At 37.4% G+C, this 14,677-nt stretch overlaps 2 protein-coding genes across 3 annotated transcripts; one reads left to right on the top strand and one right to left on the bottom strand.

Annotated features, from left to right (window-relative positions):
* The first annotated feature begins 1,972 nt into the window (after positions 1 to 1,972).
* On the top strand, positions 1,973 to 4,647 carry LOC104422289 (mitochondrial dicarboxylate/tricarboxylate transporter DTC). Its single transcript, XM_010034567.3, has 6 exons — positions 1,973 to 2,228; positions 2,456 to 2,539; positions 2,943 to 3,004; positions 3,256 to 3,617; positions 3,942 to 4,156; positions 4,301 to 4,647. Exons 1-6 carry the CDS (start codon positions 2,109 to 2,111, stop codon positions 4,355 to 4,357), a joined length of 900 nt encoding a protein of 299 aa, XP_010032869.2. The 5' UTR covers positions 1,973 to 2,108; the 3' UTR covers positions 4,358 to 4,647.
* Positions 4,648 to 6,919: 2,272 nt separating this feature from the next.
* Positions 6,920 to 14,105, bottom strand: LOC104422288 (elongation factor P). Of its 2 annotated transcripts, XM_010034565.3 has the most exons (11): positions 13,808 to 14,104; positions 12,926 to 12,956; positions 12,811 to 12,824; positions 12,674 to 12,724; positions 10,916 to 10,985; positions 9,717 to 9,783; positions 9,542 to 9,609; positions 9,041 to 9,164; positions 8,196 to 8,235; positions 7,414 to 7,481; positions 6,920 to 7,270 (listed from the first exon to the last, which is right to left on the bottom strand). In XM_010034565.3, the coding sequence occupies exons 1-11, from the start codon at positions 14,042 to 14,044 to the stop codon at positions 7,258 to 7,260; spliced, it is 783 nt and encodes a 260-aa protein (XP_010032867.2). In that variant the 5' UTR covers positions 14,045 to 14,104; the 3' UTR covers positions 6,920 to 7,257. The 2 variants fall into 2 exon arrangements, with proteins under 2 accessions (XP_010032867.2, XP_039159920.1); XM_039303986.1 differs by lacking the exons at positions 9,542 to 9,609; positions 9,717 to 9,783 and having other exon boundaries at positions 13,808 to 14,105.
* Positions 14,106 to 14,677: the final 572 nt, after the last annotated feature.

Raw genomic sequence — 14,677 nt, 5'->3', positions numbered from 1 at the left:
ACAGTTCAAGACAATTCGAGGAGGAAGAAAAGTGAAAAGGGAAGGAAAAGAAAAGAAAATATTAATAAAAAAATAAAAAATATTAAAAAATTCACGTTAGCGTTTAGCCATTGATTGGTGTCCACATTAGCGCCAGCTAACCAAAATTAGCTAGATGAATTAAATTGATATTGATATGAAAATGTTTAGAATTAAATTGGTTCAATTAAAAAGTTTATGACTAAATTGGTAGCAATGCAATAAGTTCATGATTTTTTTCCCGCAACAAAGGTAACGAAAAACAATCCGTGCACTGTCAATATAGAGGAAGTTTTACAAGAGACTTCATCTGCGGTTGAATTTGAGGATTAACGTGGATAAAGTTGCTTATGCAAAATTTATATTACTCGTGAAAAAAAATGTGTAGCAGGAGACAATAATTTTGTCTTTCTGAGTTCTAGACCGAACTCTAAAGACATCTGGAAGTGTGATCGTTACTTATGGCGGCGAATAGAAAAATCTTGTCATAGCATCGTTTTGTTGCGAAAGTCATTGAACTTGAATCGGACAATTAGTCTATTGATAATGTCACAATGATCATTAGTATAGAAAAAGATTAAAATCGAATTGAAAACTAAAGTTTTACCACAGTTAAAATATATGAGACATTTACTTTGCTGGATGTGATAAAACTGGAAGGGAGGATTCTTTCCTATGCAATCATGCCGTTCAAGTTCATAGCCACAACAACTAGGGTTATGCAATAGGTTCGGTTCTCAGTGGAAGGAACTCGATACGATCATGCCATTCAAGTTCATAGCCATAATGGCTAGGACTATGCAACAATTCCAGTTCTACCCTTAAATTGGATTAAATTGGTTGCAAAAACATGTCCGATTTCCAATTCCAAAGAAAATACGTTTGGATTGGTAGTGTGCAAGTTGGTTCTAGGTACTACTTATTGAACCCACCCTCTCGAAAATCAATAGTTAGGACCTATTTATGAAGTTGGAAGAAGATAATTTATATTTGTTAACTGAACTTAACTTTTATTTATTTAATTTTTTAATATTTTACTTTGAGCCCTTCGTTCTTCATTCTATTTTGTTGAAACTACTATTTTTTTTTTTCTTAAATGAAGCAAAAAAAAAAAAATAAGAAACCAATATCTAAGTAGACCCTACAATCGAACTTGAAAAAAGGGTAGCTTCCAAGGCAAATAAGATAAGTGTCAAAGTCTAAAAACTACAAACTAGTTCTAATAGGATATATTTTAGGTTCCAGATCCCCTTGTCCTGAAACCAATCGCCCCTAAAAACAGTTATGAAATTAAGGTTTCTCATTTGTTCCAAAATAGATTGGCTCAGTTGAAAATGATAGATGCTTCGCACGATGCCTCGGTTCAATTCCCGTTGCTAATAGTCCTTTTTGATAGAGAATATGCAAAGTCACCATAAAACCTTTTAGGCCTGCAGCATCTCTGGTCTTGGCATGGGTAACCTCCCCTCCATCTAAACCATTTTCATACCAGAAAGAAAAAGATTTCTCAGAGATAAAGAAGCCGAAAGAAAACTACTTAAGAATCATCCTTTCAAGGGAAAAGATTGTGATGGCCGTAGAACTACGGTGTCCACATTGCCACATGGTTATTCAGCTAAAAGCATAAAGTCGTAACCATCCGTGGTACAATTTCGATAAGAAAATATCAAGATAACCCCGAGTTGGAGGAGATTCAAAAATAAAGATTTTCAATCAAGCCAATTCTCAAAAAAAAAAAAAAAAAAAATCGTGAACCGACGATTTGTACGTAGTTTCAATAAAGGAAGCTCACGCATGTTATTTTGACGATAGAATATTATAAAGATACATGTTAAAACAGCGCCACTTTACAAGCAAAAAATAGTAATAAAAGTCCATAGATTTGCAAGCGTGTCACTGCAACTCAAGCGACGTGTCCATAACTCTCTCCCATGTTCAATAAGGTGACGGCAGCATTGCGGGAGATTCTGTCTCGTACTTGAAGTTTTGCCACTCTTCTCCCTCTCTCTGCCACTCCGTCAGCACAGCTCTCTCTCTCTCTCTCTCTCTGTGTCGGGCGCCGGGCCTTCTTCACCATCAGCGAGAGAGAAATGGGAGACCAGAAGAAGCCCAAACCAGCCGGCGCGTGGTCCGCCGTCAAGCCTTTCGTCAACGGAGGCGCCTCCGGCATGCTCGCCACCTGCGTCGTCCAACCCATCGACATGGTCAAGGTAAAATTCGCTCTAGCTCTCTCTCTCTGTTTCTAGGTCGCTCCTCAGTTAGCTCAGGACGCGTTCGGCTCCGACCGGTCACTTCATTTTTCGTCCCTCTCCGGTCCCTTTTGATTTCGTGCAAGGCTTTCTCCTTGTTCGGCCGAAATTGGGTTCTGGGTTTTGATGGTCTAGAGTCGGGATTCGTGGTTCTGGGTTTTGATGGCACGTTGCGTCGTGGAGTGTAGGTGAGGATACAGTTGGGTCAGGGATCAGCTACTCAGGTGACCAAAAACATGCTTAAGGAGGAGGGTCTTGGTGCTTTCTATAAGGTAACGTTTCTCCTTACTTTTTGAAGCTTCAACATGCCATTTTTAAATGATGGATCTTTATGAGAAAAATCTATGCTTCCGTGATCGAACTTCATGCAATCTTCACGGTGTTTTCTTTCTTCCAGGAAAGAAAAAAATGGGCTAGATTAATAAGTAGAGATGTCAAAGAAATACTAAATCCGTTGGTTAGCTTCGAGGAATGACCGGTTAAGATAACCAGTGAGTATATTGTTGGTTGTTGCCATTGAGAGTCAGCCCATGTTGAGCATGATCATAATGCATGCAGCTTAACTTTTGCAATGATATATTCAGCTAAAGATGCAGTTGGGAATCCTCCACTGGACGGAACAAGTAGCCATTTCTCTTTGGGTTTGTCTAATGTCTAATATCTGAATTTGATCAGGGACTGTCCGCAGGGCTGCTCAGGCAAGCAACATACACCACAGCTCGACTTGGATCATTCAAGTGAGTGTCTTTGACATGTTGAGTGGTTAAGTGAAATGCATTTTTGGTTGAGGTGCTTTTAGAATTCTTTGTTTTATATGGCTTGTTCTTTAGCTGCCTCTTGCTTGTTAAGAGAATTAAATTACAGACTTTCAGCTTTTCTTTTTACATGAACATGTGGTTAAGTGAAATGCATATTTTAGGCTCTGCATGAAAGACTTTGAAATTATGTTCTTCAGGATGAAAATTTTCCACTTTAAAATTTTCTACAGAATTTTGACGGCCAAAGCAATTGAAGCCAATGACGGGAAGCCCCTACCCCTATATCAGAAGGCCTTGTGTGGGTTAACGGCTGGTGCTATTGGAGCTTGTGTTGGCAACCCTGCAGATTTAGCTCTTATCCGCATGCAAGCTGATGCAACTTTGCCACCTGCTCAGCGCCGAAATTACAAAAACGCTTTCCATGCCCTCTACAGAATAATTGCTGACGAGGGAGTCCTGGCACTCTGGAAAGGTGCTGGCCCCACTGTTGTAAGAGCAATGGCATTGAACATGGGAATGCTTGCGTCTTATGACCAAAGTGTTGAGCTTTTCAGGGATTCTCTTGGTTTCGGCGAAGCTGCAACTGTGTTAGGTGAGATCAATTTGTGACCTGCGTTTTTTTGCTCAATGCCAAATGCATTTAATGTCAACCTCTGTTGGACATGAATTATGTGGAGATGTGAGTATGTTGGAGTCTATGTCTCAAAAACATAAGTATTTGCTCTGCATTTCTTGGACATGATTTATGACACTTCTGTGTTCTATCTCTGAATTGGTACTGTAGAATGGTAGACCTATTTGGCTGAATGCTGAGTTTCTCAAGTCATGTGCGATTATCACTGGTTACTTTTACTACTATTATTTGTGTTACTGCTTCCTTTGGTGTATGATTTGGCCTCCTTGAATGCGGTTGCAGGGGCGAGTACTGTTTCAGGGTTCTTTGCCTCAGCTTGTAGTTTACCTTTCGATTATGTAAAAACTCAAATTCAGAAAATGCAACCTGATGCTGAAGGGAAGTATCCATACACTGGCTCTCTCGATTGCGCTCTGAAAACCCTGAAATCGGGTGGACTACTGAAATTTTACACTGGATTTCCCATTTACTGTGTCAGAATTGCACCTCATGTCATGGTATGCCCTTCCTCCCTCTTTCACCCAACAAAAAATAAAATATCAAGATAGAGACAATAAGAGCAAAGGAATGGTTACCAGTGATACTATAATGAGAGACTTAAATTTTAGCCAAATGTGACGACTGAATTTTCCTTACTGCAGATGACATGGATATTCCTAAATCAGATTCAAAAGCTGGAAAAGAAGGTAGGGCTGTAGCCTGTAGCAGTGTTGTCTGGGGGAGTGGGGATGGAATTTTTGATGGATTTCATACATGGAGGATCATGTCAACCGGCTTGTTCTGAAACATTTGCAGCGCGACCCGAGTTTTGGTCGTTTATTCTCTTTCATATTGATCATACTAGTAATCTTAGGGTGCGATAGAAACAGGAGGAACTTGATTTTGTAATAGCGATGTCGAGATATTTAAGAAGTTGCGGAAGGATTGTCAAAGGCAAATAATACGTGTACTCTCTGTTTCGGCTGGAATGTGGAATTGGCTTTCCTTCTGGTTTTTTGGGACTAATGTACTTGCCTTTGCTGTTAATTGGATAACCAAGCAAATATTTTGGAAAAGTTACCGAGATAAGCCTTTTAAGAATGGTGAAATCGATGATTAATCTTGATGTCGCAAACATATGGCCGTACTAAAGTTAGAATCCTTCAGGTTTTCACAACAGTGAAGCACAAGATCGATGGGCAAATTGTGGATTTGATTTTGGTTTGACTGATGGTGTTTGTCAATTGAAGAAAACGTAACCAAGCGATCTCTTCGAACTACATTGCTTTCAGCTGGCCGTCAAGTAACCAAAGTTGAACTAGTTGGACAACCTCAATAACAAGAGCATAATGTCAGCTTAGTAATTCTAATATTGTGCACGCAAATAACAAGATCTCACCCTAACTCATATTCACCTTTTGTTTTGATCTTTCCCAGAAGCAACTCTGCTGATTTAGATATTACCAATTAAACAAACATATTCTGTCTTGAATTAAGAAAAGGAACTAAAAGATTCTTTTTTATCGGGTTAATATCATGAAAAATTCTAGACTTATACATTTATGACAAATTTATTTTAAATTAATTTTTTGATCACCAAAAACCCCAACTGATACATTTATGATAAATTTATCCATAACAAATTTTTTTACCATTAAAAAATCCAAATTATTACATTTGCAATAATTTTACCCTTCATTAGTTTTCATTAAATTAAATTAATATTACGAAAAACTATAAATTGGTACACTTATGACAAATAAATAGTAAAATCTTGAACTGATATACTCATCAATTGCCATGTGTTATCCAATTTAGCAATTTGATAATAAAATTTAACGGAAACTAAAAGAGGGTAAATATATCACAAATATACTGATTTTGAGATTTTTTTGTGATAAAAAAATTAGATTAGAGTAAATTTATTATAAGTATATCAATTTAGGGTTTTTTTATGGTATTAATCCTTTTTCTGGCTATCTCTATAGAAGGCTAGACCCACACAACAACTCTCAGTCCCATCTCTTTCTGTATGTTTTTGTTTTATAACAGTGTTAAGTGTTCTTGCAAGGGAGGACTCTGCTGGTGAACAAACGACCTGGCTTGTGGCGGCAGTCTAATGAGCTAATTAGAGATATGATCGTGTGTGGGAATTGTCTATTCATCTCAACATGTTACACACAACCAATGACAAGAAGAAACTTACCAAAACATGCTGACTTTGCTCAAAAACCATGATGAAAGAAATCCAATTGCTTGTGAAGTTCCAGGCAACTACGAAGTGATTTACAAGTCCCCTTAAATGAAAACTTTTAGATGAAAAGAATTGCACTTAATTTCGTTTTGAACGATATTACTTCGGTGAAAAAGATTATTTAGTTAAATGAATTAATGTAATTAAGTTCAAAGCACGCAAAAATAAATCCAATTATTAGGCTAAGGATATATATTTAAATACTTGATATAGACATTGTTACAAGCTTTAACTCAGTCATAGATACTTCAATCTAACCAAGGATGGAAAAATTATGCCTAACATGCTCCCTCTATGTAGCATTGAGGATTTCAATAGATTTGAAACCTTTTGGAGAAGAAATTGAAGTTAATCAGAAAGAAAATTAGGCAAATTTATTATATCATTAATTTTCTTGCATTTTACCAAGGTGAATATAACCCATACTAAACAGATTTTTATTAGGTTAACCATCGGTATAATAATTGATTTACACATTCACTATTGGATAATTGACGTGTTGGATAATTGACGTGTGAAAGAATTCGGTTGTATTATTATTTTCAAGTACACATGTCAAACATCCAATGGTTCACATGTAGAAAACTTTGCTACATTGGCATTGGCAATGGACCTAACAATTATCTACACTAGAAACATGATTTCACCCGCATATAAAGCATACTAATATGGCTTATTTTCTGCCCATGTTAACCGTACGTCTCCCAAAATTGTAATTGTTTAACTAAGTTGTAAATATTATCATTCAATAGATATTAACTTCTCTTATATTTTATCACATATCATATAATTAACGTTACTAATGATCTCAAAACTTTGATTACTAATGATAAGTAATCAAAACTATATTTGTGAATGTGACCATAAAGATTGAAACTCCCTAGAAAAGAAGAATATCTTCTTAATTCCCGACTAGGACTATGCAACTTTGATGCTTTGTATTGGTTATTCATGTTTATAACAAATCAGTTTTGCTGCGCAAAGCACTGAATGTTAAATACTAGTAATAATAAACAGTAAAGATCACTTCATGTAATGCAGTAGCACACCTTTTCACTATTTGGATCTCATAAAGATCATGTTTCGCGCTCTCCAGGTAAATATTTCGAGCATAAGTTATTGTTCAGAAAAGCAGCATTCCTCAACTTGAAAAACTCTGGATACATTCAAGACCAAGGTTAATTCAACAAACAATATAAATTCATAAGACTGCGTCGTGAACTCTGAACCATCACCATGTCGATAGAGAAGTTCATCCTCAGAATATATTTGTCGGCCTTCTAACTTTCAAAATCTCAAAAAGAGTTTGCTTGCTTTAAACTTTATTTGGAGACAGCCAAGAACGTAACCTCCAATATCCTCCACTCATTCCTTTGCCCTGTAAATAAACCACACATCAACATTTCTAGCGACTGTGTGGTTGTATATATTTGAACCAGGAGGTTGTTTCTAATCAAGCAAAACATAAGTGGTGAAAGTGATTTCAAGTTTCAAATTACAACAACGAATATCTAGACTTACCTGCTCATATAAGCATCCTCCTCTGTATTGACAAGTATAGCTTCACCACTTTCAATGAAAGGTGGTACCTGTAAATGTGCACAAAATTGTCCCAGTACACAGCAATCAGTCTCTGCATTCTTAAAGTACCTCAGCAGCATTCATACAAATTCCCAGGAAGATAACAGACAATAGCTTGAACAGATGATGGCTAACTCAAGAATTGATGCTGGAAAGCTCAGAAACTCAATTTCATGAAAAATGAAGGCTTTGGAAATATTCAGGGAGCCTACAGAACCAATTATGTTTGGTTTGATCAATGAGCATAACAGGATACTTGCAATCAATGACACCTTTCAGCAGCTGCATGCCAGGAATTTCCCTGCTTTGGTTGCTCCCCATTCCTTTGGATGCCAGAACAATTTCTTTTGAAGTTTAGACATGTATTTCCTACTTTGATGAAATTGTCAAGCCATCCCCGATGACCATAACCATCATCTTCCTTTCATAGAATCAGTATTTTATTCTCTTGGCACTGCAGTGTAATAGTTCGGTTTAGGTAATTGCTTATCTAGAGTTTGTCAAAATTTCCAGGTGCATGTGCAGTGAGCACTATTTACTGCTCACACAAATTTGTTGCCATGCAAGCAAATAATTACCACATTGGATAGGATATTTATCAATTTAAAAGCATCGAAACAGAATACTTTACATCATGAACGTACTACAGGAAATTAAAAATAGAACCATCTTGTGTAGCTCATTTGTTGAAAAGAATACAAGAAGAAGGTTATCTCACTCACTTTCACCGTCAGACCATTGTCCAGTAAAGCCCTTTTCTCCCTGCATATGAAAACATTTTTATACTCAGCCAGAGCCATTATCAACAGGGCAAAAAACCAATGATAGAAAGAATATATGCCATTAAAAAGTCTTGAAAGAATGGATCAGCATAAACTCTACAAAATCCAAGTCACCAAGCACCCAATGAGTGTTGGAATTAAAAAAACTGAAGCATGCTGGTCAGGTGGCACTTGCCAGAATTCTTTTTATAGTTCTCATGAAGGAAAAATTGACAATTCAGCACTACCACATGTGTCATAAGCAAAGCTAGCAAGAGTCACCATTACGAAATGAAGAAATAAATAGTCAACAGCATGAATGTAATTTTATAGGATGTTCTGAAGAGAAGATTGTAACTTGCAGTGAGATGCATGGCACACAAGCCACGCAACCCAATCAAAGTAACACTGACCTAAAACTTGACATCTGCATAATAGAAAAGGATAACCTTGGAAGACATTGTTGCTGAAAGGCAATATTTGTTAATTTTCCTCAGATTTCATAAATGGATGTAACATTTAAACATAATCATTCTATTTCCCTCAGTTCTTGACACACTCATTGGACTGTTCTTTTCCACTGGTCATCTTTCTTAAATATAACCTAGTCAGGGTTTTTCTTTTTTGTAATTAACATAAAAAGATCACAGTCTCAAAGCCACTAGCAGCATATACATGTAGTAGTGTTTCCAGGATATGCATGAGAAAAATCTTGTCCAAGACTGAAACAAGTTACATAGTTAATATAGCATATACAAGACAACAAGGAACAAAAGTAAAGGATAGAGCTGTTAAACCGAACGTACGCAGGTGTAGCTGAAACCCCTTTCAAAGGAGGTGGAGTATCCACAACAGTGCATATCACACGCTTGGGAACTGATCCTGATAATGGTGTATCGTCAAAGAACCGCAACATGACCTTCATTTCCTCTGTCAGTGAAACATATCACGCCAACATCAGTTATAAATTAAGTAGCATGGAATAAAAAGAAGTGAATAGAAACTGTAATTTCCCCATCTTGTTTGAGTATATTTGAAGACGTGGAGGGAAATAAAGTAAGAAAATGGACTAAGCAAGGCTCTACCAATTCACGTGTGTAGACAACATAAGAGGTAGTTGGCAGAATTTTCCTTTCATTTCCTCCTATTTTGGGAGACCAAGGGCCCAGGGGAATTGGTTATCCCCCATTTTTCCTCTTTCCCACCAACTTTATTGAGAAAGCAAGGGAAAAAATTCCCTATGTTATCATTAATTTGATTCCTTCCAATATTCTCAAAGCAAACAGAGAAGGTAATATTCTACATACCTTTCAGGTAAACACCAGCTTTTCCAAACAAATCCCTTTTCACATCCACTTGCTCAAATGTCTGAGGGCTGATAATAAATGAAATTACATGCGGCATATACAAGGTGAAAACCTAGCCTTTTACTGGAAAGAAAGGAGGGGGAGAGGGGTGGTTGTTGGGGGTTGTGTTGCTTACTCTATTAAGGCGACTTCATCCCCCATCGTGCACATGCATGTAAAGGACTTCTCCTCGACAAATACCTCTGGGTCGGATGAAAGATAGAGAGAAAATTACTTCATATTATTATAAGTGCATTCAACAATAAGAGTTCATTCTTCTCCTTTTGTATATTTAGAGTTTTCTGAGAAGGTAAAATTAAAACGGCTTGCAATCAGCCGATTAAGACTAATCTTGGTGATCACGTCTATCTCTTGATGGCAAAGTACTCTAAAGAGATTCAGTCACATGATTAACTATGGAAAAGAATCCTCATATAGGTCAAACTGTTCAACAATGAAACAACTCCAGGGTTCCAAATGCATGTTCAAATGTAAGATCAGAGTTATGGCTGACGAACAGCTTAGGTGATTGATAATTTGATCATTTCTCCATTTGAAGTGATCTGACAAGGCAAGACTAAAATGATTTGCGATCAGCCCAACTAGGACAAATGTGATGGCATCATACTCTAATAGATTTGATTTCGTGGTTTTAACTATGAAAAAGAATCCTCCCATAACTCAATCTGTTCAACAATGGAACAACTACGGGGGAACAAATCCATCTTCAAATGCAAGATCAGAGTTGAGGCTGATGAATAACATAGGTGATTAAGTAGATTTAAAGCTTTCTTGGGTTTGCTCTAACATTTAGCGGTGGAGTTATTGGGCTTTACAGCATTGTGTACTCGTGAGGTAGTTGTAAAGGGCATTTTGTTAGAAAATCCTAAAGATGCTGCACTGAAGGTGTTCAATAAAGTGTTTGAAAAGTAATGCCATTAGGTGCTTATCTTTTAGGAGTACAATAGAACACAATATAATTTTTTCAAGACTAAATTTGTTTCTCCAATACTAAAAACAATTTTTTTATTAATAGGCTTTTAAGGTTAAAAACCACTGAGGTCTGAAGAAACTTTCATATATGAAGAAGAGAAGTGAGTATAGGCTGCAAAAGCACCCAAAGGTCGCTTCTTAATCAGAACTTCTGCAGTAGAACATCCTTATAAAAGCACTGTCAAATTCACTCAAGACTCCACAAGACCACAAAACGGAAGCTAAAACAATAGATTGATGTGATCCACATCAAAACCCAAACATTTCTACGTTAAAAACTTCTGTAATCTCTCAAAGTTAGGCTCATAGGTGTATGAAAGGAAGGGGAAGATGGATGCGTACTTTCAACAGATTCATCTGTATTAAACCGTGCATTCACTTTATTTCCACTCTCAACATCACGGAGCTCCACCTAGGACAAGCAATCGATATAGTGCAAACTCAAAAACAACAAAGAAGAAAATGACATAAACTGACTTGTAGAGAATGAACATAAAGATATTATACTGAAACCAGGCATTCAGGATCTTCAAAATAGCAACAAAAAAGAGTACACTACTTTCATTCAAGCAGGTAAAGATATTGTGGAAACAACAATGGTTATTGCAAAATTGGTTGATCGGTATAATATCTACCATAAAGAGTTTAAGACTGAAAAGTAGAAAGCCTTGGGCACCAGAGAGAAGGGAAATAAGGTTTTAAACTAAACACGAGGGGAAAAGACAGAGTCTTCTCAAAGTTACATACAAGAATATACATCCACCTAATAGTTCTCCAACTTGAAGCTAGCTCTAACAATCCTTGTCTAATTTTCCCTTGGGTTAATCAACTTGCACCAAACAACAGCAGCATTTTTGGCACATACTGTCAAATGATGTCAACTTTCTTTGCAAAACAGAATAATCCAGTACAAGTCTTCTTCCAGGTGATTCTCAGTGTCCATGTGACAACGAAATTCTTTGTTGCAACCTAGATCTGTCCTAGCTCAATGGTGAAGATGTAGCCATGCTAATTTCTCCTTCCCCACCAAAATCCACTCAAGATACACGCGTGTTTGTTCATTTGCTTAAGCAACTTTAAATGAAAGTCAGGGTTTTAGGATTGCAAAACCAATAACCCAATGGTCCTGCATCACTAGCAAGCACAATATAACATCAATCTGACCTATAAGTTCTATGCCACTTGATCAAATGTTCCACGTACCCCAAGTCATTAATGGCAAAACAATTTTAAACTAATTTTGGATAAAATTCTCAGAACAAAATCTCAAACATTTCACTAACAGTAATTTTTCCCTCTTGTAGAGCAACCTTAATAAGCAACTGAGCTAATCAAGTATTGCCCTTTGTTATGGAGTGCTTTAGTCAACCTCTACATTTTAAAAGGTCACAGTCGACCTCCTGAAGTTGTATTTTTTCCTCAATTTGGCTCAGAGTCATAGTTCCCCACCCACTCGAAGCCCGTGGCATATAACGAGCAAATTTGACTTATGGGTAAGGCTAGAATACTTTGTATACTCCTTTTCTCTCGCTTCTGGCACTCAAAAATCACAAGCTATCTTTCTATCACTTTAAGTTAGACGAAGAGGAGACATGTAATTCACTTTTGAACTTCTGTTATAGAGAAAAGATGTTGTAAACCCACAGTCCTCAGAATGTCAGATTAGAAGCCAGAGCTAGAATTTTCGACCAAACTTGGACGAAATAAAATAATTGGTTGACCAAGACAAATTAAATCATAAGGGGTTGAGATGGCCATGGAAGAACAGAGGTAAAATGTAAACAGTGCGTTTGTTTCATATTTGTTAATATATTTCCTAAAATCGATTTTCTATATCATTTAGAAATACTATTCAAAGGAAAAAACATTCTTTATAAAAAACAAAGTTATGCCTAAAATTTTTGTTGATGATGAAGATATTATTCATTAATTTTTGTAAGAGATACAAGTGATCAATATTAGAAAAGTATTTTCCAAATTGTTGATTCAATGTGAAATGAAAACACCCTAACTTAAAACAATTGATGCCAGAAAAACGCCACAATAGTCCAAATCAATTGTCAAAGCATGTTGCAGAAGCATAGACATTTGTTATAATACCTGTATCATGGCAGATCCTCGGCCCTGTTGGTTATGATCAGCTTTCACAACCTAAAAAATGCATGTAACAATTTTAGAGAAGTTATCATGTTTAGACATGTTTAGCGGGCAATATACAATGAATAACCTGAACCAACCTCGTAGAGACGACCTGAAATACACATCAATGTACAGAGATGAGTGAGGTCCATCAGTAAGTAAAAGCTAAACAAAAAGTGAAGCTAGAATAGTTCCACACAATCACGATGCAACCTTTTCTGTCAACAACATTGCCAGGTCTTACCTGCAATATTTAAGATGCGAGAAATTAATAAATATATGACTGTATGAAAAATACCAAACTGAACAATCCGATAAACACACTCAATGTGCAATCCTCATTAACTACTTTATAGTCAAGTCCAATTATGAGACAGCTGATACTCATCAAACTGGCTGCCCTGTATGCCGTTTAATGTTTGCTGAATATCCGTATCCTAATATTTGGCAGAATCTCTTACAGTCACACCAAACTTATCCTGCCGTATCTCGAATCTAATTATCTCAAATTTCGAGACGTGAAATGTCAAGTTCAGCAACCAGAGACTCACCCTCTAAAGCAAAACCTACGAACCCATTTAAAGAGACGGTCGACTCACTAATCTTGTTAGTAAGCATATCCAGAGCACGAAATTCGACCAATGACCACAGTGCAGCCAGCACAGAGAAATCCTTGAGAACAAGAACAATTTATCCACAGAAGAATTATCCAAACAGCAAGGCCGTACACGTAACTACCCAGGAACCTCTATCCGCATCTCCACTGGATGGAGCATAAAATCAAACACATCACACACTCTCCCACCTCTTATCCCCACAACTCACGGCCGCACATTTCAAAGAATGAAAAGCTGAAAGCAAGACGCCCCGAGCATTACAAGACCTCAATTAGGCTTTCACGCAACCAAAAAAAAAAAAAAAAAAAACCATTGCGCGAAACTCTTCGTGCATCGAATGAACCGAAAGTATCGCGAATTCCGACGCCGACCCAGCAGGACGGGAACTACGCAAGCCGAGCTAGCGCGTCAAGTCATCTGCCGAACGAGTGTTCTCGCTAGCGTGCGCAATGCGCGTGGGAGAAAAAGGGGAACTTACGTCGGATCCGCGGACCTTGACGCCGCGTTGCTGGAGGACGGACCACGGGGAGCGAAAGAGAGACCTGGCTGTGCCGTCGATCTCGGAAGATGACGAAGGCAGCGGGTGCGAAAGCGACGGCGCGGGAGTCATCGCCGCCGCCGCCGCCGCCGCCGCCGCCGACGAGCGGGGAGCGGAGGAGGATGCGGCGGCGAGCAGAGCTCGAGAGAGCCTCTTGCTCGCGAACGATGCGTTCATGGAGCGCGCTTACAGCAGAGACACACTCTCTTTCGATGCCCGGGGTCCTTGCGGGAGCCGTTGTATTTTACCGAAATAATGTGAGCAAACGTGTCGCACTCAACTATACCATACTCCAAAAAAAAAAAAAAAAAACTCTCTCTCTCTTTTTGACCAAAAAAAAACTCCCTCTTTTCGTTATTGCTTAGTAATATACCAAAAAAAAAATATATATATATATATATTTATTATTACGTTGATCCTACGATTGAAAACATTGATAAAATACTGATGCGGCAGTTAAGCACGACAGCGGATTTTTATAGAGAAATACTTATGTGATTATCCATAATATACTGTAAAATAACAATTTGTTTTTTATCACAAAAAATAAATAACAAATAATTAGAAATTATCGTGAGGTCCACCCCTTAAAAAATTTGTAATCCACACAATATTATTTTAAAGATAGCTCAAAAAAACTGTTATGCAAGGAAAATTCATTTTTTTATTTCGTGAGCCATGGTGCTTGCGTGGCTTAAAAAGTTGAACGACAATCACATTAACATTATTTGCAAAGAAATTTAAGAAGAGAAAATAATAATGCACAAATAGAGGACCGCGATGTCACCTCCCTTATCACTAATAAGGTCA

The sequence above is a fragment of the Eucalyptus grandis genome, chromosome 10, assembly GCF_016545825.1.
Source record: "Eucalyptus grandis isolate ANBG69807.140 chromosome 10, ASM1654582v1, whole genome shotgun sequence".
NCBI lineage: Eukaryota > Viridiplantae > Streptophyta > Magnoliopsida > Myrtales > Myrtaceae > Eucalyptus > Eucalyptus grandis.
Note: the sequence above shows the minus strand (reverse complement) of the source record. Positions and strands in the feature narration are given on the sequence as shown.